The sequence below is a fragment of the Felis catus genome, chromosome D1 (genome assembly GCF_018350175.1).
Source record: "Felis catus isolate Fca126 chromosome D1, F.catus_Fca126_mat1.0, whole genome shotgun sequence".
NCBI lineage: Eukaryota > Metazoa > Chordata > Mammalia > Carnivora > Felidae > Felis > Felis catus.
The window spans coordinates 68627856-68655724 of NC_058377.1; the positions used below are offsets into that span (position 1 = coordinate 68627856).

The 27869-nt window shown below is 52.4% G+C and overlaps 1 protein-coding gene across 11 annotated transcripts in view; it reads left to right on the forward strand.

Annotated features, from left to right (window-relative positions):
• Positions 1-27869, forward strand: part of MICAL2 (microtubule associated monooxygenase, calponin and LIM domain containing 2) — a 225826-nt gene that overhangs the window by 127211 nt on the left and 70746 nt on the right. For 4 of the 11 annotated variants that reach the window (XM_023239563.2, XM_045038968.1, XM_023239564.2 and 1 more), the window contains 5 exons: positions 3415-3477; positions 8280-8387; positions 9432-9618; positions 10806-10894; positions 12629-12731. In XM_023239563.2, the coding sequence (XP_023095331.2) occupies positions 3415-3477; positions 8280-8387; positions 9432-9618; positions 10806-10894; positions 12629-12731 (550 nt within the window). Of the gene's footprint in view, positions 1-3414; positions 3478-8279; positions 8388-9431; positions 9619-10805; positions 10895-12628; positions 16838-27869 lie in introns of those variants that run through there. The other 7 variants (XM_023239568.2, XM_023239570.2, XM_023239569.2 and 4 more) reach the window with 6 other exon arrangements.

Below are 27869 nucleotides of genomic sequence, written 5' to 3' on the forward strand. Positions count from 1 at the left end.
TCTGGTCCATCTAGCTCCCCAGGCTCGTCTGGGCGTGCAAGGCTGAATGTCCCCCATCACAGTTACTGCTCTTTTGCTCCCATGCTTTAGGCTAAAGCTCAAACACCTGATGCTACCTGAGTGTACAAGAGGAGCTGTCTCTTGGTTTGTAGTTGGGAGTCCCACCCCCAGTGACTTCCCACTGCTGTGGGGAGAAGAGTACAGGGAACGTCACTAAGAAAGGAGCAAGGAATATTGTCAGCCCCCCACTCCTCCACAGTCCCAGTCGTGGGTGTGAATGACCCCCTGGAAGGGCAGCAAGAGGTGACATGGAGAAACACAAACACCTCCAGCTCCACGGAAGATAGCCATAGCCAAGACGCCTAGCGTCTTGCTCCAGGTCAGCCACTGGTCAGCTGTTTGACCTTAAGTCTCCTGACCTATCTGGGCCTCCGTATTTTCTCATCAACAAGAGAGTGGTTCCTGGCTCATGTGATAGTGAGCTCTCTGGGTGGAGACTGGCAGTTTTGTCATCACCATCACCAAGGCTGCGGAGCAGCCATTTTGCCCAGCTCGGGAGAGGAGCCTCCCCTGGTGGGGACGGTACTTGCTGCTGTGGCAGCCATGACAGGATGAGAAGGGGCAAGGTTGCCTGGGCACAAGCAGGCAGTGGCTGGTGCTCCTGGCTGGGCAGCCAGGCCCACACCGTGCTTCTCGCCTGCTCAGCCCCTCTTCAGTTAGCCCTGGTCAAGGTCCCTTCTTGTCTCTGCTTTTCTTTCATGCTCATGGTGGCCTGGCCTGAGGGCAGAGCTGGGACAAGAAAAGCTACCACCCTTCCCAGGTTCCCTGACTCGATTTCTAGTAGGTGTTTGATCTCTAAGTGCTGGTGAGGCCACCAGGGTCTGACAGAGGCACTTCTGTCACGTCTGTCAACATCAATAGGCACGTTCCCCGTCACATCTTCATCATGCTCCACTGGAGCCCTCGGCTTCTTCTCCATTGGGCTCTTCAAGGAGCTTTAAACCAATGTCACCCACGAAGCAAGGCAGTTAGTGAACATTCAGCCATTCAACAAACATCTATTAAACAACAGACAGCTCAGTGTTAGGCACTTCAGGCTCTTGGGATAGGTATCAATGGAGTTACATTCCTCCCCGGTGAGGCTTATATCCTTGTAGGTGGAAATAAATGGTCAATGATAATATAATATATGAATAAACTGTACAGTACATCAGAAGACAAGACAGTACATCCTATGGAAAAATTATAGCAGGTAGCAGGGACCTGGCAGGCTGGGGACGGGTAGGAATTTAAAATGGAGTGGTAGGAGGGCTCTTCCTGGGAAAGAGAACTGAGCGAGAGTAGAGCCACAGATAGGAAAACAAAGGTGCAGAGAGGCGACTGGTACCCAGCCCTCCTGACCCCAGCCCAGTGTGAATGGAGTCCTTGTCAGAGGCACCAGCCCGGAGGCTGTGACCGCATAGAGCTCAACATGGAGCATGGAGAACTGTGAGTAGAGTGGGCTTTGGGATGGCCAATCTCAGGCCCTCTGCTCCCCCTACAGCTCTGTTCCTTGTTTCTACCAGGTTGTGGTAGAAGAGTCACCCCTATTTCTTATTCTTATTCCATTTCTCTAGCCAGCCTTGACCATCAGGCGATAGTATAATTGAGCTTATTAATTACAGGCTGATGTGCCTGTCATAGGGTGGCTGGCAGTGAGTGGAGAGCTCTTAGAAAGGGCCACCCTGGGACATTGGGGAAGCCACTCACCTTCTTTGTGCCTTGGTTTCTCCATTTGTAAAAAGGACCCAATTTGGACTCAACATTCACAATACCCTTCAGATCTCACTGTGAAGCCCTTGTAGGCAGTTAGGAATGAGTGGTAAATTCCAAGTTTCAAGCATTCTTGGAGAGGATACGGCCAGTGGCCCTGCACTCCCCGCCCCCACACACCACCAATATCCCTCCCTCTCCTGGGCCCCACCCTACCACTGATTCAACACTGGACTTTGTGCATGTACAGAATCTGGCAGGGTGATGGCCTCCTCTGAAGAGAGGGTTGGCTGCCCCTTAAAGTAAGTGGCAGCCTGGTAACAAACCACTTCATTCAGTCCTGAAGGAGCTCTGGGAACCTCTCCCCTGGAGAGAGCCTGAGGCCTCAGTGCTTCTTTCCAGCAGATTATGGGCTGTTCTCACTGCCCAGGGCTGCAAGCTGGCCTCCATTCAGGGAAGCCAGAGGAAGGAAAATGCACTTAGAGGCTGATGTTTGGTCCCTGGCAAACTTCAGGCAGGCACCGTGTCTCTATTCCTGCCCTAGAGCCCTACACTACAATTCTGAGGATCCAGGGATAGCCACCTCCACCTGGGAGCAGACCTAGCCAAACTCGTATGAGGACCACGTGTTCCTCACAGGGATACAAACTTGGATCACCAGTCCCGAGAGGTGTGGCCAGGGCTCTGCCTTCAGATTCCACTTGCCTGCCTTCTCAGGTGGATATTTTGCTCTAAGATTCAGTGATGCCACTGGGAGTTTGGCCTGAATGGTGTCACATGGCTTCCTTAGGTCCTCTCATTTAGGATCTAGATCCTTACCGGAGTCTTGTCTTCCAAGGACTGGACTAGGGATCATGTCCACTCGTATGTTCCCAGCACCATTCGACTCATCCATCCCATCAGACCGGCCCTCCTGTGGTGGTACTGGCCCCCAATCAACCATTAGTTAACCTCTCTTTTCAAGCAGGGGGGCATGACTGCCAGTCCTTTTCCAAGGCTGGTGAGCTCTTGTGAGAACAAGATGGCGGCTGAGTGTTTGTGCAGTGGGGCAAGAGGGGACTGTGGGTCAGTCTTCCTGGGTCAGAAGAGCAATGCGCATCACAAAAGGAGCTTTCTCTACATGGGGCTATTTGTTCCAAAACTCGATTTGCAGGGTTTGCTGCAGAGATTTGTACATTGGAGCAAAGCTAGGTGAGTCTTGGCTGGTTGCTATGTCTTTGTTTCATTTGAGACAAGCCTAGATCTCAAGGCCTCCCTCAACCTCATTGTCTTTCTCTTTTTTCCTGGGATAAGAGTGCCTTTGGAAGTGTACTATGTGTATCCCAACATGGGGAATTTTAGTTAGCAGAGTGCTGGTGTGTCTCAGGGAGGCAGGGCGCTGCAGGGAGAAGAATATGAGCTTAGGGTCACACTTGGGTTCAGAACACCAAGTACTCACTGTGTGACCTTGGATGAGTTGGTGGGCCTCTCAGCGCCTCAGTTTCCCAACCTATAGAATGGAGGTGACGACAGCTAGCCCTGAGGGTGACAGGAATAATGCCATAAACTGACCAACGTAACATGCCCGAAGGATCCAGTAAACATACTCCTTCCCCAGTGGAGGAGAATTCCGGAAGAAAGCTCATTTACCTGAAATGCATGTTGATTCCTCTCTTTCTAAAGGCAAAGAAGTCACCTTCAGGTTTCCACTTCCATCCCAGCCACTTAAGAACAGTGCGGCCTCAGGTGAGTTAGAGCCTCCCTGAATCTCAGCTCTCCCATCTGCGAAGGGGGATTATGAGACCCACCTCGCAAGGCCGTGAGCATTGCACACGGATGGGCACAGCACGAGTGCCTGGCACCAGTGGACACAGGTGCAGATGTGGGTGCCCACTGGGAGGTCACAGTCACAAAGGCCTGCCTGAGTCTCAACTCCGAGGGTGTAATTTCTGGACCTCCTCAAAACAAGGTGGTTTCGATCCTTGCCCTCTCTCCCCCATGCCCTGAGCGTATCCCTGGGCATGCAGGCCCACCGCCTGTCCTGTGACGTTCCTCACGCAGGGACTCCTCAGAGAGGAGTGTCAGCCCAAATATGCCCAGGAGACCTTCTCTGGCCCTGCCTGTCATAACTTCCTCTTCCAGTGAGCCCTCAGCTTGGAGGCCCTGGAAACACCTCCTCACCATGCCTGAGCCGTGTGGGCCTCATGATGTTCACAGCAAGCCAGGTGGTCATGGGGACCCAGCTCTGTGGAGAAGCCCAGCCCAGACACCTGGTATTCTTGGCTGAGTTCCAGGCCCGAGGTGGTGGGGGTGCGGAGGGGGACGTTAGCATTGTTTGGCCACAGATGGGCACAGGAACCTGTTTCCTCCTTCCTTCAGAGCACATGCCCTGTGCCCGGAGTGTAGACATGAGTAAAACACAGTGATGACATTAGCGAGTGCAAACCAGAAGGGAGTGGAGAGCAGGGTGAGAAAGTCTTATCCTGTTCTGAGCTCAGGCTGCCAGGGTGCCTCCTTTGTGGGGGGGGGGGGGTGTCCAGCCATCTGCTGCAGCCTCTGGGATCAGTGCTGGTGACAACAGTCCTGTCACCATGTTTGACTCATTGAAGAGAAGCTGGTGCGCTCACCCTGGCTGGGCTGTATTGATCTTACTCATACAGAGGAGGGAACCCAAGCAACCTAGAGGATTTCAGAGTGAAGGCCATCTAAGAAAGGAGAGAAGTTCCAGAACATGGAAGTGAAAAGCCACCCCAACGGCAGTGCTTTGAACTATCTGCCAAGTGCTTCTTGGGAGCCCAGTGCCATGTGAGGTGGGGCCCAGGTTCTATGGGGACCCTTTTTTGCAGTCCTGCAAGGATGGAGGTGGTCTCTCCATTTTATAGATGGGGCAGCTGAGGCTCACAGAAGGGAAATGGTGTATGTGAGATTATTCTAATGGAATGTGAGATGTTGGCCTGCTGGAAGTGTCCAGCCATTCCAGCTTGTTCTAGTCAATTAACCAAAAAATAATTAGAATTCAACAGAGGAAAGAGGGTAGTAAAAAATACTCCTATTCTTCAAAATTACAAGAATATTGAAAGATACATAAAGGTTTGCAAAAGCAGCCCCACAGCCCTCCGAAATGACCAGTTCTTTAAAAACTAGTGACTGGGATGGGATCATTTTTGGCTAAATCTTTTTATTTGGCCAAACTCTCCTGAGTTGTCAGCCGTCCTCATGACTAGTCCTCCGGAGGTCTTTCAGTGGGTGAATCTCCTTGTTGAGAACCCCTGGATCTCGCTCTGAGGTCAATACCAGGATGAGTTTTCTGGAAGTTTCTCTACAAATTGATCTCTCTATTTCTCAGCATCCCAAGAGCCTAGTAATTCCTTGGTTGGCTGGGGCAGTGCTACTCCAAGTGTGGTCCCTGGGCAGGCACTGGTCTGGGACCCAGTGAGCATGGCAAGTGAAAGTGAGCATTAGACACCTGTAGAGCAGTGTGGCATTGCCAGACAACCAAGTGCACAATCACATCTCTAGCGATTCCTTTGTGTTGTGTCCAGAAATACCAGGTCACAATAGATTAGAGATTTTTTTTTTTTTTTGAAAGTAAAACCTGGTCATTTACCACTGATTGTTTGAGGAGCAGTGAGCTAGCACATGTCTGTCTGGTCATGTCCTCAATCTTCTAGAGCCGATGAGGTATCCTGTTAACAAGAAACATAGAGAAGAGAACCCATAATCCCCAAGGCAATGTTTGCCTCCACACTGGTCATCGAGGGTAGGCTTCTGGGCTCTCCCCCCTCACCTCTTGAGATTAGTTCTCCATCTCCTAGTCTCCTTGTGACCTCTCCAGAATGTCCAGTCCACTTCTTGGTATTGGCCAGTGGTGACCCTGGGATGGTTTCTATCAGGTTGGGAGGGGCACATGCAGACCCAATGCCGCTTTCTTAAGGGTGCTTTCCTTATTCTTGGCAAAGCCTCTGAAATGGGGTGGGGTCTGTGATTGCAACTGGGAGAAAGGAGCCTTTATGGCCCATACTGAAAGACCAGTTTTGTCTTTATCCTGGATTACCTGGCCAGGTGACCCTGGATGGTGCCCTGTCCTGGTAGAAGAACCACGCAGGCCCATGACGACACAGATGTGTTTGGCGACACCCACCAGCAACCTTACAGCCCTCGGCAGGCTTCTGTAATTGCTCCTTAAGTCAGGATTGCACAAAAGCTCAGCAGCACAAAGTGCCTATTAGCTAAGTGGTTAATAAGGTCCCATTAGGGGCTTGTATTTAAAGCCTTGGAAAGTACAGTCTCAGTCTCTGCTAACTCAAGGGAGGCAATAATTGCGCGTGGGTATCATGGCATCGCCGTGGAGTCTTTCTGGGAGAGTGCCTCACAGCTAGTTCACACGCTGGGCCATTGGAGAGAGCCCCACAAGGGCAGTGTGGGCAGGCGGGTAAATCTCACCTCCGCTGTCTTCCCTCTCCTCTTTGTCTTGATATAACCCCAAGAAGTAGTTGGTATTCTACAGCCTTTGTCTGAGGGACCTGTGTTGGGTGTTCCCGGTGGGGGGGGTGCAACAACAGACGAACAAAGGCTTGTTGTCCTGCGCCCGCGCACCTGAACCCTTCTCGGAAACAGGAGCCAAGTTCCTTGGCATTGGCAAAATCCTGCAAATGGCAGAAAGTGTGCCTGGAAGCAGAATCCTAACCTCTCCCAGGCTGGGCCAGCTTGGAGGGTGAAATGGGTATGGGGTAAGTGGCCTGGCAGCTGCTGCTACTGGGAAGGAGCAGGCTTTGTAAAGCTGGAGGGACCCTGTCTGTCTGAGGCGTGAGGTCAGACACCCTACGTCACAGGCCCACGGCCGTATTCCCTACAACCCCAAGACCCACACGTGGTCGGCGCAACTGTTCCAGAGCGGCTGTCAGTGTTAGGGCTTCCTTGATGAGAAAGGGAGCAGGAGCCTCGGGGAGAGAGCCTCACTCTCCCCCACCTGCTTGGCATCCTTCCCTCTTCTTCCTCATATAGTGGCTGTGCTCTTGCAGGAATCCCATGAGTTGGCCAAGGCTCTGAGTATGGGCCCTGCTATCAGGAGGTGGAGAATTGCTGCCATTTGCCCATTGGCTTTGCCGTTCCCGGAACTTCCTGCCTTATATCTGAGCCTCTTGTAGCAGATTAGATGTGGCCTCCCAGGAGCAGTCCTGGGTTTAGGTTGAGGGCATTCCTTCAACCTCACACATCACAGTTGCTCGTTGTTGCAACGGCCGTCTGCCTGTGCCACTCCCAGAAGCTGGATACAGAGGCCGCAGAGCCTGCTTGCTTCTGGAATCCTGGGATGCGAAACAGTGTTTCCAGAATCCCTTACTGTGGTGTGTGCCTCTCTGAAGAGGAGACTACAGTGTTCCCAGGGTGGCCTTTCGTAGCTGGTGGGAAAGGGGGAGCAGGTTGGGATTTACCGGAGGGTGTCTGTGTGATTATGCCCTATCTGCTTGGGGTCCAGCAGCTGCCCCAGCTCCAAGGCACATTGATGGGGACCCAGACAGGTGGGCATGGCCATCATGCCTTCCAAAGCACAGGTACCCGAGACCAGGCCGTGATGCCCAGGGCCCACATGGAGCTATCTTGCCAATACCAGCCTGGGGCCTCTGGGCACCGCTGTCTGGAGCCCACAGTCGAGTACGCTCTTGTTGGCTCCTCACTCCTGTTTCAGTCACCGCTCTGTAGGCCCAGGGCGACTCAGGTCAGACACCACCCTTGCTCCCAAGGGGTGTGGAGGCTGCAAGGCAGGCTGGGACCTGCTGAACTCAGGAAGCAGGGAGGGAGGAGTCTAGCTCATCTAGCTCATCCTGGCTCCGCCCTCAAAGCACCAGGCGCTTGGATATACATTCTCTCCCTCAGTTCTTACCCCACATCCGTGAGACAGACAGGATTTTCCCCATTTTACTGAACAAAAGAAACTGAGCTCAGAAGTTGAGAGTTTTGTGTTCAGTCTCAGAACTGGTTCATGGTGGAGTTGGGGACTGAACCCTTCCCCCCCAGTGTGGTCTGGGGCAGGGAAAGCCCACTGCTCATGAAGCAGCAGCTCACAGCCCTCCAAAGAGGGGCGGTCTCTGGGGAAGGGCGGCTGCCATCCAGCTGTCTGTCCATGAGGTCGTGGTTCCTTAGTGCGTGAGGGCACCGGGCTGGCGGTCAGAAGACCTGGGAAGTGTTCCAAATCTTGCATGTATGTGCTCCGTGGCCTTGGATAGATCCCTCCCTGTCTCCGGGATTCATTTACCCCATCTGTGAACCAAGGAACTTAATGAATCCTGGAGGCCTTGCACCTCCCCATGGTGGTAGTTTTCCAGGTCACCTGGCTCACCCGGGCCACGGGGTTCCATTTCTGTGCTTCTCTCCACCTCCAGAGTGCCCGCTGCCCGCTCCAGGCTGGTTTTGCCTCTCCCGGGATGTTGGGTGCTATTTGCATGTGGGTGTGGAGCCCTCTCCCACATCCAGCCTGTTCGTGCTTTCCTGCTCGGTGCTAACTGGCCTCTACCTTTGTCTCTGTCTCCTCTGCCTCTGCTCTTGGGTAGCTGACGGTAGGGAAAGTGTCCAGTGGAATAGGGGCCGCGGCTGAAGTCCTGATCAATCTGTACATGAATGATCACAGACCTAAGACCCAAGCCACCTCTCCAGACCTGGTAAGGATGCGCACCCCTCAGCCTTCACCCACAGACACCAGCTCTGACCTCCCAGAGAGGATGGCCTGGCCCACCCAAGGCCCTCTTTTCGTGGACGGGAGGCCTGAGAAGGGGCTGGACCAGAGCCGGGGTTTGAGGGGGCTGCATTTTCTGACAGACGAACCTCACTTGGCTCCCCAAGGGGTCATTTCACAAGGCAGGGTCTCTCTCCTGCTGTTCAGGGCTCCGGAGAGCTCCGTGAAAAGGCCAGGCAGGCCAGCCGTGTAGCCAGGCACCCCTTACCATCAGTGTTGGGCATCCAGTCCGAGTAGCCCTTTTGCACTGGACTGAGAATCCAGTAATGGAGAAACCCTCCTCCCTTCGAATTCTCCCTTCTCCAAACAAGGCTGCTTGCTGCCAATGGCAGCCATCGGACCGTACAGTTCTGGTGTCCTTTGAGCGCGTCCCCCCTGGAATCCAGAACCCCCCAGGTGCACCGCTGCCTGGCCCTCCTCCTCCTCCTGCCCCCTTGCATTTAGGGATTTGACTGGCAGTCTGGGGCCTAGAGGACACAGCCTCTCCCTTCCCTGCAGTTCTCTGGAACAGTTCTGATGCCACAGGCTTTCCTCACCTGACCTGAGTCACTGCAGGAGGACAAATGTGGAAAACATTCTTTCAGGGACCTCTCTCTAGACCCGGGCAGCCCTTAACCCCCAGGACAGATTCCTGGAGACCGCATCGCCTGGCAGGCATGTTTGTGAGGGCTGCCCGCTCCTGCCCCCAAACCAGAGCAGCCGGCCTTGGGAAGAGACCCTCCCGGGCCTCCCTTGCTGCCGGCTGGCCAGCATGGGAGCAAAATGGACTGCAGTCCCTGGAGGGTTGGGGTCTATGTTGGGAGCATTTCCTTCCCCACCTCACCGTTTGCCGCAGACATGAGCAGCAGACGGGAGCCCGCGAGGTCCCCGCGATTGAGGTCGGCATTTCCAAGAGCGTCAGCCTCACATTGCAAGACACGGTGTCCGTCCTAACGCACAGTGCTTCTCTCTCGCTGCCCTGTGCTCCTAGGAGTCTATGCGGAAGGTGTTTCCCCTGAACCTGGGCGGCAGCGACACCTGCCACTTCTGTAAGAAGCGCGTGTATGTGATGGAGAGGCTGAGCGCAGAGGGCCACTTCTTCCACCGCGAGTGTTTCCGCTGCAGTGTCTGTGCCTCCACCTTGCGCCTGGCTGCCTACGCCTTCGACAGCGACGAAGGTAACCCCCGGGGGCCCGGGACGGCACTGCTCTGCGGCCTGGGCTTCTGTGCTCTGGAGGCTCCGGGACGCCCAACACTTGCCAAGGAATGCGGCGTCCTCAGGAGAGCTGGTCAGAGAGCCGGGGGATCCTGCTAGAGAGACCGGTCCCCTGTGGGCGGCCTGGGGACACCCGGGAGCCGTCCTGCACCATGCGGCACCTGCTGGGTGCTGAGTGCTTTACATATGCGTTCTCAGCCAGTCTCACCACCTTCCATCCCCCCCCCGCCCCCACCCCGTGTGTTTGGGGAATCAAACCTGGATACCTAGTTACGTGCTCGGCACTGCACCTGGCTTGTGGCAAGGGTCCAACAAATGATGGCATATCAACGCTGTGATTTATAAAGTGTGTATTATGGAAGTAATCATAATAGCAACCTCCCCTCTGAGAAGCAGCCTGCCAGAATGTACCATTTACTAGCCGTATAACCCTGGATTTAGGAATCTGGTTACCTCTGGGTCCCTCAGTCACTTCGTCTGTAAAATGAGGGTAATAATAGTTCTTAGGTCAAAAGTTTGTTGCAAGGTGGGTCACACGAGTTCATTCATGGGAAGCATTCAGAATAGTGTCTGGTATATTGTGAGTCCTGGAGAAGTTTTCCTTGTTGTTACCATCATTAACTGTCCCTATTATTACTCTTGTAATGAGTGGTGAACGAAGCAGGCTTTCTGGCAAGTGCCCAATGGTCCTGGGCTGTGGCCAGGGACCCAGTGTGTGTCTCACCTGGGTCTTTGCCTCCCCATCACTGCCGCCATCTGCTCCAAGCCTTTCCCACTCCCAGGGGGCCCCAGGAAGGACCAGGAACTGGAAACAGTACTGATACTCAAAGCTGTCCGTTTTGCAGTCATGCAACCAGCCGTGGGAAGGGACTTGGCCTCGGTTTGGTTTGGGGAGTGTCTGAGGGTTTCAGCCCCGTCCCCAGCATCCCTGCACCCCTCCCCCCACCTTGCCACAGCCTGCCTCTGAGGCAGCAAAGGGTTCTCATCTCAGTGCTGCTGCTTTAAGACAAGTGATAGAAACTGCTTCCCAAGTTTAAGGTTTCCTAGGCTCGCTCCCATTATTGGTATTTTCTGACCTTGGCTTGTGTCTGCTGCAGCTCTCATTTACAGGAGAAAACCTGTGTGCGCCTGTGTGTGTTTCTTTTACAGGCAAGTTTTTCTGCAAGTCTCATTTCATTCACTGTAAAGCCAACAGTCAGCAGAGGAAGAGACGGGCAGAGTTGAAGCAACAAAGAGAGGTATGTTTTTGTCTTGAAAGCGCTGGTGAAACAGGGCACGCCCCTGGACAGGAGCTCATTTGCGAGGGTTCTTCCAAGTTAGGCCAACGTTTCTGGCTTTGGAGGAACTGAGACCCACAGGTAAACACGAGAGTCTGTGCTGTGCAGTGTGGAGGGTCCCTCTTCCTTAGCCTGTTCAGCAGGCCTCTGGGCTTACCCCATTCTAGACACCAGCTCCCAGGTGAGCGGCGGTGCCAGCTTCTCCCGAGGAGCTTGGAAGAGCCTTCCCAGGTACTGGGCTGAGACTATATGCCCAGCCATGCGAAGACTACAGGGTCCCCCTCCCCCCACCCCTGGCCTGGGTCCCTCGGGACCTCAGAGTGTTCTATGCAGGGATGCCTTCTGTGGAGACTACCTTTCCCTAAGTTTTCCCCCCAGGCTCTTGGATGTCCACGAAGTGACAGCCTGCTACATATTTGGACAGTTTGTGATAGCGCCCCCTTTGGCAGCTCTTAGCAAATACCTTCTCTACCGCCTGATTGGCCACCCACCTCCAGCAAGGACCCACAACTTACAGCCCTGTTCTGATTACACAAGTACTGTAGGCTCAGTTTAGAAAAATGGGGAAATAAATGAACGTATGCAGACAAGGAAAATTAAATCATTCATCACCACCCTGTCCTGAGAAACCCATAACTAACATTTTGTGACATTTCCTTCCAGACTTTTCCCTCTGTGAATGTATTTTAACCTAGCTGGAATCGTATCACTACGCTTTTATATCCTTCTTTTTATATATTCGCAGTATATCAAGAGCCATTCCCCAAACATTAAAAATTCTTCTGAAGCCTCATTCTGGATGCCTGTGAAAGATGGTTGATAATTTATTTAATGAGGTTTATCCTGTGTCATATTTTTACCTTATAATTATTTTTACAACAGGCATCTTTGTATGCATGTCTTTGTCCCTATTTCAAATTATTTACTTAGAATAGATCATGACAAATAGGATTTCTGAGTCAAAGGACATGTGTACATTGTTTTTTTTTTTAATGTGTATTTTTGAGAGAGAGACAGAGTACGAGTGGAGAGGGACAGAGAGAGAGGCAGACACAGAATCCAAAGCAGGCTCCAGGCTCCGAGCTGTCAGCACGGAGCCCGATGCGGGACTTGAACTCATGAACTGTGAAATCATGACCTGAGCTGACGTCGGACGCTTAACTGACTGGAGCCACCCAGGCGCCCAACAGTTGTTTTTTGTTTTTTGTTTTTTTTTTCAAAGGACACGTGTGTTTTAAGGCACCCAGGTGGCTCAGTCAGTTAAGCGACTGACTCTTGATTTCAGCTCAGGTCAGGTCATGATTTCGTGGTTCGTGAGATCAAGCCCCAAGTCGGGATCTGCGCTGACAGTGCGGAGCCTGCTTGGGATTCTCTCTCTCCCTCTCTTTCTGCCCCTCCCCTGCTGGCTCTCTCGCTCTCTCTCAAATAAATACACTTTTTTTAAAAAGTAAAGAACATGTGTGTTTTGAAGGACTTGTGAACCCCTTGGTCACCTCAGCCCCAAGAAAGTGATGCCCATATTTAGCACCCCTTCAGCCATGCCTGGGGGCTGAGGTTATTGGCGGGGGAGAGGGGGCTGGTTGCAAAATGCAGGGTCTGCCATCGTCAGTTTGTGTTGGCTCTCTTCGTCTGCTTCATGGGAGGGGTCCTCGGTGAGAATCATGGTCTAAATGCCCTCCCTTTGCTCCCTCTCAGGAGGAGGGAACGTGGAGAGAGCAAGAGGCCCCCCGGCGGGACACTCCTGTGGAAAGTTCTTGCGCGGCCGCCGCCATTGGCACGCCTGAAGGCAGCCCTCCAGGTATCACCAATTCCTTCTTTAGGAAGGCGCTAAGCTGGCCTCTCAGGCTGCCATGGGGCCTGCTTCACACTCCCCAGAGCCTGCTTAACTGGATTCGGGGACTCCTGCGTGCAGCCGGCCTTCATTTCAGGGACAATGCTTACAACTACTGCTACACTTACGAGCTCCTGAGCGTCGGGCTCCCGCTCCTCTGGGTGTTCTCCGAGGTCCTGGCTTCCATGTACCGGGAGTCTGAGGAGTCCCTCGAGACCATCCGCAACTGGGTGCTCAGATGCTTCCCGGTCAAGCTCCACTGAAATGCCAGCCACCCCCGAAGTGCCCTAACATTTCCACCTTAGACGGCAGTGTGTTTGCAGTTAGCAAGGCCCTGGCCAGGAAGCCTAGCATTCTTTAATAACCAGTTCGCTCAAAGCCAAAGAGTTTCCCGCTGGCCACCTGCGCCTGACTTTGTCAGGGCGAGCATCTGCTCCTGGTGCTGGGGCCAGCACGACATGAAGGATGTTTTTTATAGCTTTGTCCTCCTTTTATACCAAAGCGAGCCACATTTCTAGGTTTACATTTCAATTTTTAACTTTTAATAAGCCAAGAGAAAGCTTTTTTTTTTTTTTTTTTTTTTTTTTTTTTGCTATGAGTGTCAATTTTTCTAAACACGGTTTGAAGTTTTTAACTGATATTACAAACCCTTTCTACCTTGCAGTCAGCTGCCGTAGTCACTGCCTGCAACATTAACGATTTGGGCTTTTATAGAAGCAGAAGTGAGCATGCTGCCTCCTGACCAGTGCTTTTAGATGTACGTCCCCTAATGCCACTTGTCAACAGGGGACAGTGTTTTGCAACACGAAAGCATGATCAGTTTAGAAGCAAGGAGTAGATCAGAGTGGAATTGAGCCTACGGCCTGCAAAAGCACGTGGCAGTGTGTCGTTGGCTGTTATCTGTCCTCCCGGAGGGACGGAAAGTGTTTTTGCTGCCTTATTTTGATGTGCGATAGGGGCTGAAGGGTTTTTCCCCTCCTACCAAATCACAGCCAAATGCCTTAGAGCCATGGGGTTTCAAGCAGATTGCGACAAACCTCCATCATCCCTTCCCACTAACGAGCACTGCGCGGGAAGCCCCTCGGCCCCTGACCATGCGGAGCTCCATCAAGCTGATGCAATGTCGAAGAGGAGCTATGTCAGTTGGTGGCACTGATGCCTGGGGTCATGACCCCTGGGACTCCCTATCAGGTCCTCAGCCCAGGCTGCAGACTGAGCCAAGGCCACTCAGGGTCTATAATGGTCAGGCTGAGGAAGGAATCTGCCCTCTCCTATCACGTCCTTTGGGACTGAGGGCGTTTGTTAGCACCTCAGGGTATTATTTCTGGGACGCGAGATCTGCCCCATGAGCACTACTTACAGACATCCTGGCTGCTTAGCCGCTCGGCTGCCGTGCATATTTGGTCAAAACAGCCCGAAACCATTTGTTTCCACACTGTCCTAGCAAAGGAATGTGTCTGACCTCCTGTGTCTTGACTAGCAGGGGAGGCTGGTGGGGGGGAAGCTGTTTGTTGACTGATACAAAGGAAATATGCCCTATTAAGGGCAAACACAGGCATGGGGCCTACCTGTGGTCTTCACTCTGGGTTTCCGGAGGAGGCCTCTGCTCCCCACCCCCCCCATTCTGCCTGGACATGACCACTGCTGGGTCTAGTGGAACAATGGAGAGGCTGCTGGGAGAGGCCCACCAGCGTGCTCAGGATGTGTACATTTGCCAGGCCGGAGCTGGCTCTGTGCCTTGTTACACTAGAGGTCTCCTCTCGATGAAGTAAGGACGGAACCCGTCGTGGGTTAGGAGCCAGGGCTCGTGAGTGCTTTGCGATGATAGGTTTCTATACAGCAGGAGGAAGGGGAGAGGCATTTCTACAAACACTTCCCTGAAGTTCTTGGATAACACAGGGGCACGGCTGTGACCAAGTCCACAGGCACTGGCACCTCTGTCCTTGTTGGAACTGTTCTCAGTCTGATGACTCGTGTTGTGTTTTTCCAAATTTTTGCTGGGGTTTTACTATTCCGCGTGGTGGGAGGAACTTTTGCTTCATTCTTTGTTTGATTCCGAAAGGAGATTCTTGAGGTCGTGATGTGAACACATGCGCAGCCGTGTCATTGCTATTGTCTTCGGCTCAGGGTGGGCCGAGACGCTTTGCGGAATGCTCCACGAAGCCCGAGTGAGCATCTCTCAGAGTGTCCTTTACGGCCGTGAAGAGACTGGTTTGAATTACTCTGGTGATACAGGGTGTGCCTGTCAGAAACCTGAGATGTCTGTACGTTCTGAGGCTTTGAACCTTCCTGGTAGGCAGCACCGAGACCCATGGTGGATCCCAGGAGGCACATGCCTCTCGGCCTCCCCAGCATATTCGAGAATGAGACACTGGAGAAAAATTGGGGCCAAGAGATATGCGGGGGGGGGGGGGGTGGTGGTTTCTGAGGATGCGCGTAGCCCTGAGTGGAGAGCAGAGGGGCACGGATCCTCTCTTGCAGAGAAAGAGGCGGTCACTACCAGAAAGGTTCACCTGACCAGAGCAAGCAACGATTTGTTCGGGGACGTCCCCCTTTTATTAATGGTTGCCTCATCTTCAATTCCTGTGCCTTTCGTGTTATCAGCCTTTTTCCTTTGTCCCCCAGACTAAATTCTCCTTTCTGTCTCTCTCTTTCCAACCTTACACTGTGGCCATCAGTTCGTTTCAGCCTTCCAGTGCTACACCCACTTCTTGGCTGACGCACTTCTGCTCTGAGGTGACTGGTTTTCTTGCCGATTTTCAGAGAGTGGTACTAATGCCTAACCCGCTTTCCGCGCCCCGTCCTCCCCGCCGTGGTACTTACTGGTTGTGCTGTGAACGTCTCGCATACTAATGGACTCCTTCCATGGCATGGTGGGTTAACAGCGTGGGGTGGTGCTCCGCTCGGAAGCCATTCTTCATTCTTTTCACCTCTGAGCCGGCTGCCCGGTCTACACCCGGGACACACCCCGCCTCCCTCCGGCTCCCTGTACGGCCTGCATGCGTGCCTTTCCCATTGCGAAGCCACTTACCTCCCTGGGACAGTGACCCCAACTGTGACACCACACAGCAGAGAGGGCTCTTCACCTTTGAAAAGAACTCTTTTATCTAGCAGCCTCTGAAAAAGTACATGCGTACAAGTGTCCTAAATTGATTCTAGTATAAAGATTATTGATCAAAACCATGGGTGACCCTTTCTGGAAGGATGTAAAAAAAAAAAAAAAAAGAAAAGAAAAGAAAGAAAAAGAAGGAGAGAAAAAAAAAAAAACGCTCCCAGGCTTCATCACAAGCCTGACCCATGCTCTGTGTTTCGAACACACCATCACAATTTTCCTAGCAAATCCCTTCCCTGCTGCAGCCTGCGCTTCAAACACAAGGGCTTTGCTGTGGCTCCTCTTATTGTCCTTGGCTCAGAAAGCCCCAGATGATGCAGAAGCTTCACTCAGAGCAATCATTGTCACAGGCCAGGGGTGGCTTTGAGAAATGACTCCGTTCAGCCCAAGCCTGAAGCAGCCCGTGTCCACGCCCCGGGGGCTCTGCTCAAAACACATTTCCCACCCCTCCCCCACCCCTGCCGCCTCATTGCCTGCAGCAGCAGGACATTCCAAGTGCTTTTAAAGAGAAACACCGGGCCAAGTACGGTGGAGCTGTTGTGGGCCAGGCCTCAGGGGCTCAGGCTGCAGGTGGTGTCTGTCCTGCATGCGGCCCCGAGCCACGCTGACCTCTCGGCCTGTCTGCACAGCCCCGCATGCTGCGCTGCTCACCGCATCGGTGCAGATTCCAGCCAGTACGAAGTCATTGCTCTTGTCTTGTCTTCTCTTGCAGAGTCTCCCTCCCTTTATAAAATGTCAACCAGAGGGGGCCCTTCTTCCCTCTCGGCCTTCTCTTTAGCTAGCCACCCCCCACCCCCACCCCCACCCCCCCATCTCATCGCAGCGCATGTTTGTGACCTTTGGTAGTCATTTACAGTGCCACACGGAACCCTGTATTTTGCACACGGCAAACATTGTTTAGCTTTATTTATGGTATTTGATGCTGTAAATGAAAAATAAATATGGTTCTTTATAAAGCTCATTGTTTCCTCTCTTCTTTGCCGTGGAAGCTGCTCCAACCTCGAACACGGGGCTGGTTTAGGGGGATCCGTCTTCCCTAAACCGCTGGCGGGACCTGCATCTGTGGTGACACGGGACTCTCTGGGGCTGCGCTGGGCACTCTCAAAGGAAATATTACCCAGGGGTAATATTTGGAAAATGTCACCAATGCTCCTGGGCCAGGCTTTGGGGTCTCTTTCTTGAAAGCTCATGGTACTTTTCTGTGCAGATGCTGGGCACAGCTGGGTGAGGGTCGGTGTCACGTCAGCCGTTGGAAACAGACTGTCTTAACAGCTCTTCGCGCCCCTGTCCCCCCATCCAAACCATGGACCAGTAGGAGAGCTTTCCTTAGGAAACTTTCTCTAAGTGAGGCTCCTATGTGACAAAGGTCACTCTTGCAAGTCTTATGCTGGCCCAGCTGAGTGAGAGGTGAGAGGTAAGGAGGAAGGAGCAGACACTGGTGTCAGAACAGCAGCGAACATGGCAAGTATGCTTATCCAGATGGAGAGCCGTTTTGTGATCCCAAGAGACCTCCCCTGTCCCCAGAGGCTCAGGTCCCTCAGTGTCTTAGGCTGCAAAGCTCTGCCTGCAGATCCATTCCGAGGACAGAACCCGTGGCAGGCTCTGACCCAATTCCAGGCTGGCCTCCCGTACGGGAAGGATTCAGAGTCTCACTTGGCTAGTCTGGACCGCGCCAGGGAAGTCTGGTCCTCAACCTCCTGAGGTTGGGATGCCAGCCGTCCCAAGGCTGGATGTAGCTGGGCTTCTGACGCTGGTATGAGCCTCCGCCGAAGGGGCATTTCTGGGGCTCTGGACCTCTGAGCTCAGCTGCTGGCTCCCGGAACTGCCTTCTGAGCTGCCCAGGGTCATGTACTCTTACCCAGGTGAGGTATTCTTTCTCCTCCATGGAAGAAAGGGTGTCAGGGACTCAGGTCAGGAGCTAGGGTGGGCAAGTGACTCATTCCTTTATGTATTCATCCATTCAAGTATTTGTTGAATGCGCATCATACCCTAGACATATTCTAGGTCTTAGGGAGGCGACAGTGAGCCACACAAAGTCCCTGCCCCTCCCTGTATCGTGGATTATATGTATCTCGGTCTCGTGCACTAGATTTGATTTGTTTCATTTGTACATACACTCACTTGTTTACTTAACTAACATTTACTGAGTATCTACGGTGTGCTGGAAATATCACAAGGGGTGAGGTAGACAAAAGTCCTCATTCTCATGGAACTTTACAGTTTCGACTTTTTTTTTTTTTTTTTTAATTTAAAGTGGGGTTAAAGCAACATTTTCCAGAGTGTGTCAAGGGAACACTAGTTCCAAGAGGGGCTTTGTGAATCAGGAGCTCCATAGTCATACAGTTTGAGAAATGGTTTATAGCAGTCATGCTGGTCCTCCCAAACCTTGGAGATCCATGAGACTTACTAACATAGTAAAGTGTCTGAGGGGTCCTCCAGTAAAGAAGCTTAATTAACTTTGTTGAAGTGGGCTTTCTCATACCTATTTGAAATGAGTTTTTGTTTGTCTGGGATGGGTTTTTTGTTTTGCATGATAACATTCTACATACATGTCGGGTAGAATATTCTTAATCCAGAAACACTGGATTAAAGACTTAAAATTTAAAAAAGGTAAAATAATAGAATTAAATGTTAGAATCAAGAATTGATTAGATCGTGGAGTGATAACTTTCTAAGCTTTGTTGTTTTTTTTTTTTAATTTTTAATATTTATGAGAGAGAGAGAGAGACAGATTGTGAGCGGGGGAGGAACAGAGAGAGGGAGACACAGAACCCGAAGCAGGCTCCATCCAGGCTCTGAGCTGTTAGCACAGAGCCTGACATGGGGCTCGAACTCAACACTGTGAGATCATGACCTGAGCCAAAGTCAGACACCCAACTGACTGAGCCACCCAGGTACCCCTTAAATTTTAGTTTGGTTTTTTTCTTTTTAATTTTTTAATGGTGACTTTCTAAGCTTTAGAACCTTGAGAAACACGACACAAATTTGACTGTAAACATTTTAAAAACTTAACAGTAAAAATGAAAATATTCAATAGGCAGTCAGACTGAGGGAAAATGTGAATTAGGTGTATAATGAAGGAGTTCATTGCTGTGGCATTTAAAAAGTTGATGCAAAGGAGGTGTTCCCAAGTACCTTGCACAGTGTAGGTGATCAGTTAATATTTGTTGATAAAAGACCAATGATAAATGTGCAAAGGCCATGAATAGACAATTCTCACTCCAGGAAACTTAAAAGGTAAATGCTAAAAAAGAGCAAGCATTTATAAAAATTACATTCAAAGGAATGTGAATTATCTCGTTCCCACTGAATTACTAAAGAAGAAAGTGGTGTAGATTGTAAGCAAAAAAAAAATAGTCTTGGGTAAAAAGTAAACGAGGACCGTCTTTTCGAGAAAGCAATATGGCAACAATTATTAAGATCCATAAAAGAACTCTGACCTTTTGGCGCAGTAATCCTACCCCAGGGAATTTATCCTAAAGAAATGATCCAGCCAAAGAAACCAATCTCCCCGTAACCTGAATATTAAGTAGAGCAAGTGGGTCAGGCAGAGTGGGTGGGCTGTTCTCCTTTAGTTCTGTGAACTCATTCACTTTTACAGCTTTTTCTTTAATCCCTTAAATAAGTAAAAGAAGTGACTGCTGCTTTTACTGCTCCAGGGCCAGCTGTTATTGATTGCGCGTTTCCTCCCTGCTGGGCTTGGGGCCAAGCAGCTCATGGGCAGTCCCTCATTAGCTCTTCACCTCCTTGTGGCCACCTTGAAGGTAACCTTGACATTAAAGGAGATCTCTGATGCCAGGCAGGTGAGCTAGAGCAACATCTTCAACTGTGAAGGAACAGAGAGTCACCAGGCCCCGGCCAGGAATTAGATGCTGCTCTCAGGGGAGCCTTGGCCCTCGGGGAGGTCCTGGAGCTGGCCAAAGACCCAGCCTTGACTCCAGCGCTTTGTATGGACTAGTGGTATCGGGCAAGCCCCTCCTGTGAACCGATGCCCCTGGCTTAGGGTTTTGTGGCGGTAGAATCGGTGAACATGCCCAACAGGGCTCTCAGGGCAGCAAGAACTCTCTGGCTGAGCTCTAGATAAGCACCTTCCTGATTTTGTGCAGCAGGGAAGGCCGGAGGGAGACTTTCTTGAGCATTCTGTATCAGCTGGAGCTCAGAGTGTGCCGGACGGGGCATCTTTAGGTTGGAGATTCAACAGAGGTCTCCATTCACACTGGGCAGCACCCTCTGTTTTTCTCCAGTGTTCTGATCTCCCAGCCTTCTTGAAGGCAACTGGTCACCTCCCTTCAGACAACCCAGCCTCTGCTCTGGAGCCCCCTTCTTTCCCCTGCCACCTGCCAGCAAGACTGTGGTTTGGCTTAGTGAATTCCTGAGTCTCCGCAAAAAGGGAGCTGGGCTCTAGCCTGGCTCTGGCTGCCTACTTGACATCTCTGCTTAGATTCTACCAAGAGTCTCCAACCTAAATATCCACCTCCCGCTCATAATCTTCCCCTGAACAGACTTTACCCTTGGCCTTCAGTCTCTGGGCACAGCAATTCCATCTTTCCCCTTGCTTAGCTCAAAGGCTTGGAATCATTCTTGATGGCTCTTTCACTTGGCCTCACATCCAGCCAGAATCTGTCCCCTCGTCGATATCCCCATGCTACCTCCCCAGCCTCAGCCACTGTTCTCTCTTCTGGAGTTACTGCAGTGGCCTCCAACATGGCCTCCTGGGTTCTGCTCAACCTATTTTCAACACAATCCTAGAGTAATCCTTCCAGAGCTTAGATCTGTCCTCTGCTCAGAACTTTCCAGCGGCTTCCCAGCTCACTCAGAGCAAAAACCAGTACCTGTAATGGACTCAGATGGCTCTGGATGGTCTGGCCCCTGTTTTCTGAGCTCTCCTCCTGCTCTCTCTCGTATACTGTGTCCCAGCCACACTGGCCTCCTTGAACACCAGGCACGTTCTGTCTTAGAGCATTTGCACTGGCTCTTCCCTCTGCCCAGAACACCCTTCTTTAGTATCTGTACAGCTGACCCCACCCTTCATTTAGCTCTTTGTTCCTTTGTCTCCCTCCCAGGGAGGTCTCCCGTTAATACTGCAATCCATACCCCCAGCTGTCCTGATCCCCCCCTACCCCACTTACTAGTCAGGTGTTCATAGAAATGATCACCCCTGACCATATCATGTAATTCACTTACTGATTATGGTTATTGCTTATATATCCTTCCTTGCCAGAACAGAAGCTCCTGGAGGGCAGAGATCTCTGTCTCTTTCGGATACTCCTATAATTCCCACTGGTAGAACAGTGCTTGACGCATACTGGACCCTTGATAAGTTTTTGCAGAACAGATAAAAGCCCTACCTTCTGGGCTGGACCTCAGACCGCAGAGTCTGCTGCTGTCTTGGGCTTGAGAAGGTCTTGCTGGCATCGATTCATGGCTCAGAATGACATGTGACATTGTGTGTCCTGCTGTGTCCACAGAGCCCTTTGATTGGGAGAGGGGAGGTTCGACTTGCATTCTTGCCTTTCGGGGGTGGGGGGGTGATCTTCACACATCATCTCTCGCAGAACTGGGTGACCGGTGGGAGCCAGTGTGAGTTTGGCAGCAGAAAGCGGCTCCAGTGAGACCCCCTTGGGTATCAAGGCCCAGTCCACGGAGCCACACACATCGTCTCCCTCTCCTGGCATTCTGATACAGGAATCCAGGTGGCAGGTCTGAGACAAGAGGTGGGGTGGGGAAGGCTCGGCCCCCGTGCCTGGCATGTGGTTTGCTCAACGTGCCTTTGACCTCCTGAGTCGAGTCATCCTGCAAGTGTCTCTCATCGAGACCACAAGAGGGCAGGCAGCAGGGGGACCAAGGAAGAGGGGTAACCCCCCCCCCCTCACACACACCCCACCCAGACCAAGAAGCCAACTTCTCAACCTTGGGAGACCTAGCAGTGCTAGAAGATCAGTTCTCTCTTCCCATTCCCACCCGCATGAGCCCCAGCCTGGCCTGGCACGTCCCTGGGGCTGTGAGGACTTCATCCGGGCCTGGCAGCCATGCCTGCCATTCCCATCTGCCCTGAGGTGAGCTGTGGCGCACCGGGATGGCCTGCCACCCGGCCATGGGGCGTGTGCAGGACGGAAGGCCTGTGGGCCCCAAGGCTGTTTCCCTTCCTGCTTCCCTGGGTTGCTGTTAGGGTTCCTACCCAGAAACTTAGAGTTCTCCACCCCCAACGTCATTCAGAGAAACTTGCATATAGGGTACTGGCTGTGCCCAAAGTTGGAGGTGCAGAGCTGGCCTGACACGGCACCCATCGTGGCGTGAGGAGGAGGAAGAAGAGAATGGAGGTCTGAGGACTAAGGCCCTAAATCTGCTATTAGCAAAAGAAAAGAAGAAAAAGCTGGCTGTGTGGGGGCCCGCTGATCTGCTGGGAAGTTACCACGGGCCTCCTCCCCACCCTGGTCCTGATGGAGGAGACCCCGCTGCTCACACCAGGTTCCGGGTCTGTCCGTAGGCGGCACTCCCCTGCTGTCTGACCTCGTGTGCAGGCAAGAGGGCCCCACCGCAGGAGCAGGTCGGCTCTGCTGAGCCGTGAGGATGGAACCCACAGCTGGGGAGTCCTGAGCCCTCCCCCTAGCTGGCTTTTAGTTTACTCGGGCTGGTCTCTGCACAGAGGCTGCTCCCAAGGCCAGGCGGGGCCCTTTGAGTAGTGCTCCCCACCCTGGTTGAGGGCAGCAGAGCGTGGGCCTGTGAGTACACACGTCTGCGCACAAACAGGCTTAGACACTTGGCCTGGGGATGCCTGGCCAGAGTACGGGAGGGCGGGACAGCCACGCCCGAGGCCCAGGGCTCACCATCAGTTTTGCCATTCCCTGAAGACCCTTGGGAACTGGCATTCCTGGGAGTCTACCCTGAGGTGTCACTCTCAGAAGCCTGGATGGCCGCTGTACCGTCTTTAGGCACCTGTGCCTTTATCCTTTAAGGGTACATGCACTGTGAGGGACCCTGGTATTGGCATAGACAACTGTGCCATCCCCTGGCAGTGAGTGGAGGGAAAGCCTGACACAAGCCCCTTCCCAAGCCCCTCCCCCATCCTGCTGGGGGCTTGTCAGTATCCCCTCAGTCGTCGCTGTCCACCTTACGAGATGGTGGGGAGACCGCTCTATGCTTAGTGTCCTGGACATTTGCCTGTTTGCTCTGAGACATCCTCCCCGCCCTTCCCCTGCTCTGCTCTGTAGTGAACAGGTGTAATCCCTGCAAACTACATTTCCCAGGCTCCCTGGCAACTGGCTTCCTGTTAGGCCTGACCACTGGGTGCACTAGTGGGAAGGTGGAGGGCGGGATGAAGGGAAAGGCCAGGGTATTTCTCCAATTCTCTGCATCCCGGGCAGTGACTGTGTCTTCCCCGTGGTACTTACTCCTGCCTGGCGGCCCTGGCCTTTGGACTCACCGTCTCCTCCCACCGCCCCGTCAGCAGGTGGCTTCCTGTTTGTTATTGCTCGTCTCTGGGTTGTCTCCCGATCTGCACTTGGCTTTCCGGCTCATCCGACACCATCGTCATTAGTTTCCTGTAGTAACTTTCCTCTGTTGAACTTTCTGGCTTGAGTTCTATTTTCCTGACTGGATCCTGATAAACTTAGTTTCGTTGCTCTTTTTAAACTTGGTTCTTCAGAGAGAACAGTGCGCAAGACAGCAGAGGGAGTCTTGCCAAGCCCCGAGCCAGAAGTAGCTCTGGCAGTTAGGAGCTGTGTGACTTTGGACAAAGAAGATAATGCCTGTGAGCCTCAGTTTCCTAATCTGTAAAATGGACTTAATAACAATACACAGGAGGACATGTTGCTTTGCTGTCTCTCTGGGTTCTGGGGGAGCGTGGAAGTGTCTCCAGTCTTGGGGAGAAAACAGGAACAATTTCAGCAGCAGAACCAAGGGTCCTCACCCTGACACTGTAGCTGGGGTCTGGCCAGATAAAGGCCTTGGGACTTGGCTGCTGGGGGTGGTGTGTGAGGACAGACACAGCTTGGCTCCGCTGCTGGAGTGTCCTCTATCACCAGGCAGCAGGTGTCTGGCTGGAGCGCTGGGAGGAGACTGAAGTGCTCGGCTCTGAGCAGAGCTGCTTTCCTCCAAGAGGCCAGACGCAGTTGCTCTGGGAGCTGCTGGATCATTCTCACCCCCCACCCTGTGCACCTCCTTCCTTGGCAGCCCCCAGCCCCACCGGAGTCCTGGATTCTCCCTATGGAAATACATAACCTCAGGCAAAACGTACGACAAGTTGCAGACAGGCCTGGGGAAGGCAGCAGGTGGGCACAGCTGGACCCTCACCTGGGGCTGGCCACTGACACAGCCGTTGCGTGTCCCCGTGGCGACTGATCCAGCTGACTCACTGGGGGGCCCTGGCTGAGTTCTTTTCTGGGTGCCACATTCTTGCACTCATGCAGTGAAAGGTGACAGCACCATCCTTGCAAGTCGTCAGGATGTTAGAGATGATGGATGTTGATAATGGCACTCAATATAAGTTGGTGTTACTTTCGTTGTTGCCTTCCATTGCTGATGACTTCCATTGCTGGTACCAGGATGGCTCGAGCTAGGACTACTGGTATGTGCGTGCAGATGGGTGTTGTCAGGGAATGAGAGAGGGGTCTAGAAGTAGAAGCTTGAGTGAAGCAGTCTCCTCCTGGGCATAGCACTGAACCCCAGAGACCCAGCTGGAGCCTTTGGCCCAGGCCTTGGAGGGCAGAAGGAGGGGAAGAGTATGTCCACCTTTGGGGCTTTTTACCTGGATAAGGTGGTAATCGGAGGAAGCTCCAGCTTCCTTTTTTCAAAATCCTCACCTCCCAGTGCTCCCAGCCTCTCCACTGTTATCTGGACTCTGTGGTGAAAGATGCTAGCCCTGCTGTCCTGAGGGCTCATCAGTCAGCCATGTCCCCAGCCCTCTAGAAGCTCAGGGAGCTAGCCTAAGGCCCTACGCCGTTCCACCCCTCAGCCCTGCTGGCCAGGCCAAAACTCTCTAGAAGGAGGAAGGAGAAAAGCAGACCCCCGGAGCGTTCCTTGTAGGTCTGGGCTGGTCCCCCAGGTGATGTTACCACAGCCTGGCACAGCTTGCCTCCACTGCCTGCAGCTACCTGATCCCCCCAGGCTGCTCTCAGCAACCTCACTCCCCTCTTTTCTGGCTGCGCATGCTCAGCCTTTCGTTCTCCCCCAGGTTATCATAGCCCCTTTGCTAGTCTCCCTCTCCCCTCCTGTTGGGTCCTCCAGTCCACCTTCCACTCAGTAATTAGAGCGATCTTTCTCTGAGGCCAGTCTGGTGATACCAGTCAGCTTCCAACCCTTCAATGGTTGCTCTTGGAGTGAAATCTACTCTTCACTTTGCCATTCAGGGCCCTTTCTGGTTCAGTGTCCATGCAGTCATTCCCACTGGCTTCTTTTATATACTCTCCTGCCCTCCAGCCAAACAGAGTTATTTTCTGTTCCCACGCAAATGGCAATGCTTTCCCACATTGCTTTTGTTCACACAGACGTCCATCCCATGGAGCACCACCTCTCTCTTCTCTGATCAGAACCGACTTGTCCTTAACCCAGCAAAATGGTGCCTTAAACCCAGTGTTTATTGTACGCAAGTCCTATCTCCCTCCCCTTCCACCTTGTCCTGCCTTGCTCTCAGACTGTCTACCTGCTAATGCAACTATGTATGAATATGCCTTATCTCCCCTGTGGGACAGGAAAAGAACCTTGAAGGCAGAGAGAGCATGGCTGATTGGTTTCCAAACCCCGAGCACAGGTCTGGATCAGAGGTGGCCAAGTAGCACCTGTTGACTATGTATAGTCAACCACAATATTTGTGGTTCTGGCTCTGGCACACGCACCTATACTCAGGTAGAAACCAGGTAGACAGTCAGGTCTCTGCTACAGTAATTCTGCGTAACAAGACTTCCAAATCCCAAGGGCTTGTAGCATCTATTTTTCCTGCTCACAGGTCTGTGGGTTGGCTGAGTGGCTCTGCTTCAGGCTGCAGGTTTAAGGGTGGCCTGAGCTCCCATGGGATTGGTCGGGCCAGGCTCCAGATTCGTTCTATGTGCCCACAGCCAGGGACCTAAGCCGAAGGGGCAGCGGCCATCTGGGACAAACTCTTCTCATGGCAAACTAGCAAGAATGTGAGTGGGCTAGCCAAACAGCAAGGCCATTTGAAGCCACTGCTCACGTCACATCTGCTCATTTGCACTGGCCAAAGCAAGTGTCCCAGCCAAGCGTCGTGTCAGTTGGGCAGGGAAGCACACCTACCTGCCCTAGTAGGAAGGGCCGCAAAATCACAGGAAAAAGCATGGCTCTGTTGTGGAGAAGGGGAAAAAAACTGGGAACATACTCCAGCCCAAACTCCCAGAATAAAGGTCACGCACATTGGCATCCATGGTTCTGTTCTGCTCACAGCCATGCAGACTAGTCCCTGTCCTCTGATAAAATACATGACCATGTGCCGGTGTCTTAACCTCTCTGTGCACCTGTTTTTTTTTTTCAGCAGCAAAATGGGGATAATAATACTTGTCTTAGAGGGCTCTGTGAAGTTTAATAGACTTGATACATGTTAAACACTTAAATAGTTCTCCATAAAAGTGCTCAGTAAAAGTAAGCTGCCTCTATTATTACTGCTGCTACTACGATACAGCCAAGCATCCAATTTCACCCCTACTCCCCCCGTGCCTCCCATCCACGGCCACACCTGTGCAGAGGTGTGCCCATGTGTGTGCACAGGCAAGCGTGTCCATATGCAAGGAGTGGCCAACTGACAACCCACTGACCGCATCTGCCTGCACACGTTTTTGATTGGCCTATATAATATTTCAAAACATAAAAATAAAAAATGTGTTGAGTTATCTTCACAGATGGTAAACACAGTTATGGAGTAGCTAACCTCTCCCAGGTGGAGGCATGAAGAACCTAGCACTTAGGGGTTGGATGCAGCCAGGGAGGCAGTGAGAGAACGTGTCCCCAGAGCAGGGAGGGGTGAGGGCGGCAGCGGCTGCAGGAGGACCCCAAAGCCTTGTGAATTGGACTTAGCACTAAGGAGGGCATGGGGGGACTTTGAAGCAGTTTGGGAAGTGGCAGAGGCATGGGCAGGATTACAGGGATTGAGAAGCTGGGTAATAGTAGGTGAACAAGTGGAGAAGCGAGTGTAGCCAATTCTCCCAAGATTGGCTGGAAAGGGAGAAGAGGAAGAAGAGTTGGCAAGGGGGGGGGGGCGGGCATGGGAATTGGGTTAAAAATAGTTTTCTTAAAATGGGAGAGGCTCCAGCACATGCAAATACTGATGGAAAAGGTCCAGTCGAGACAGAAGTCTGGGACACAGGGAAGAGAAGGTAATGACCGCTGGAGGGGGTGGGCGGGGAGGAAGCCAAGTGCAAGTGCGGCGTCGGCCTTAGAAAGGAGAAAGCACATCTGCCCCACTGAGACCAGAGAAGGGGTTGCCCAGCTAGTTCATGGCCAAGATGGAGCTGGGCCTCAGGCTGCCTGTTTTGGTCATTGGTTCACTGATCATTCAACAGGTATTCATTGAGCATCTACTCCTTACCAGCTACAATTCTAGCAAGAAACCAAACAGACAAAGATCACTGCCTATATTCTAGTCATGAGAGAGAGATAATAAAGCAAAATGAATGAGAAAGTTGTAGAGATCATTAGAAGGTGAGACGTGTTGCGAATAAAAATAAAGAGGAATGGAGAACGCTCAGGGCATGTTTGCAGTCAAAATAGGATGACAGGATAGGCCTCATGGAGAAGGTGACATCTGACCAAAGACTTGAAGCAGTAAGTGAGTGAGCCTTGCAGGAAGCTGTCCAGGGACAGCATCTCCTGGGAAGAGGCAAGATCGGTGCAAGGGGCCAAGATGGGGGGACATGGTCAGAGCAGAGACAGTGGGGCAGTAGTGGGAGGTGAGGTCACAGGGTCCACTGGAGGGTATTGAACAGGGGAGCATGATCTTACATTTAACAGTGAGTTGGGTGGCTGTTTTAAGAAAACTGGAGGGGGTG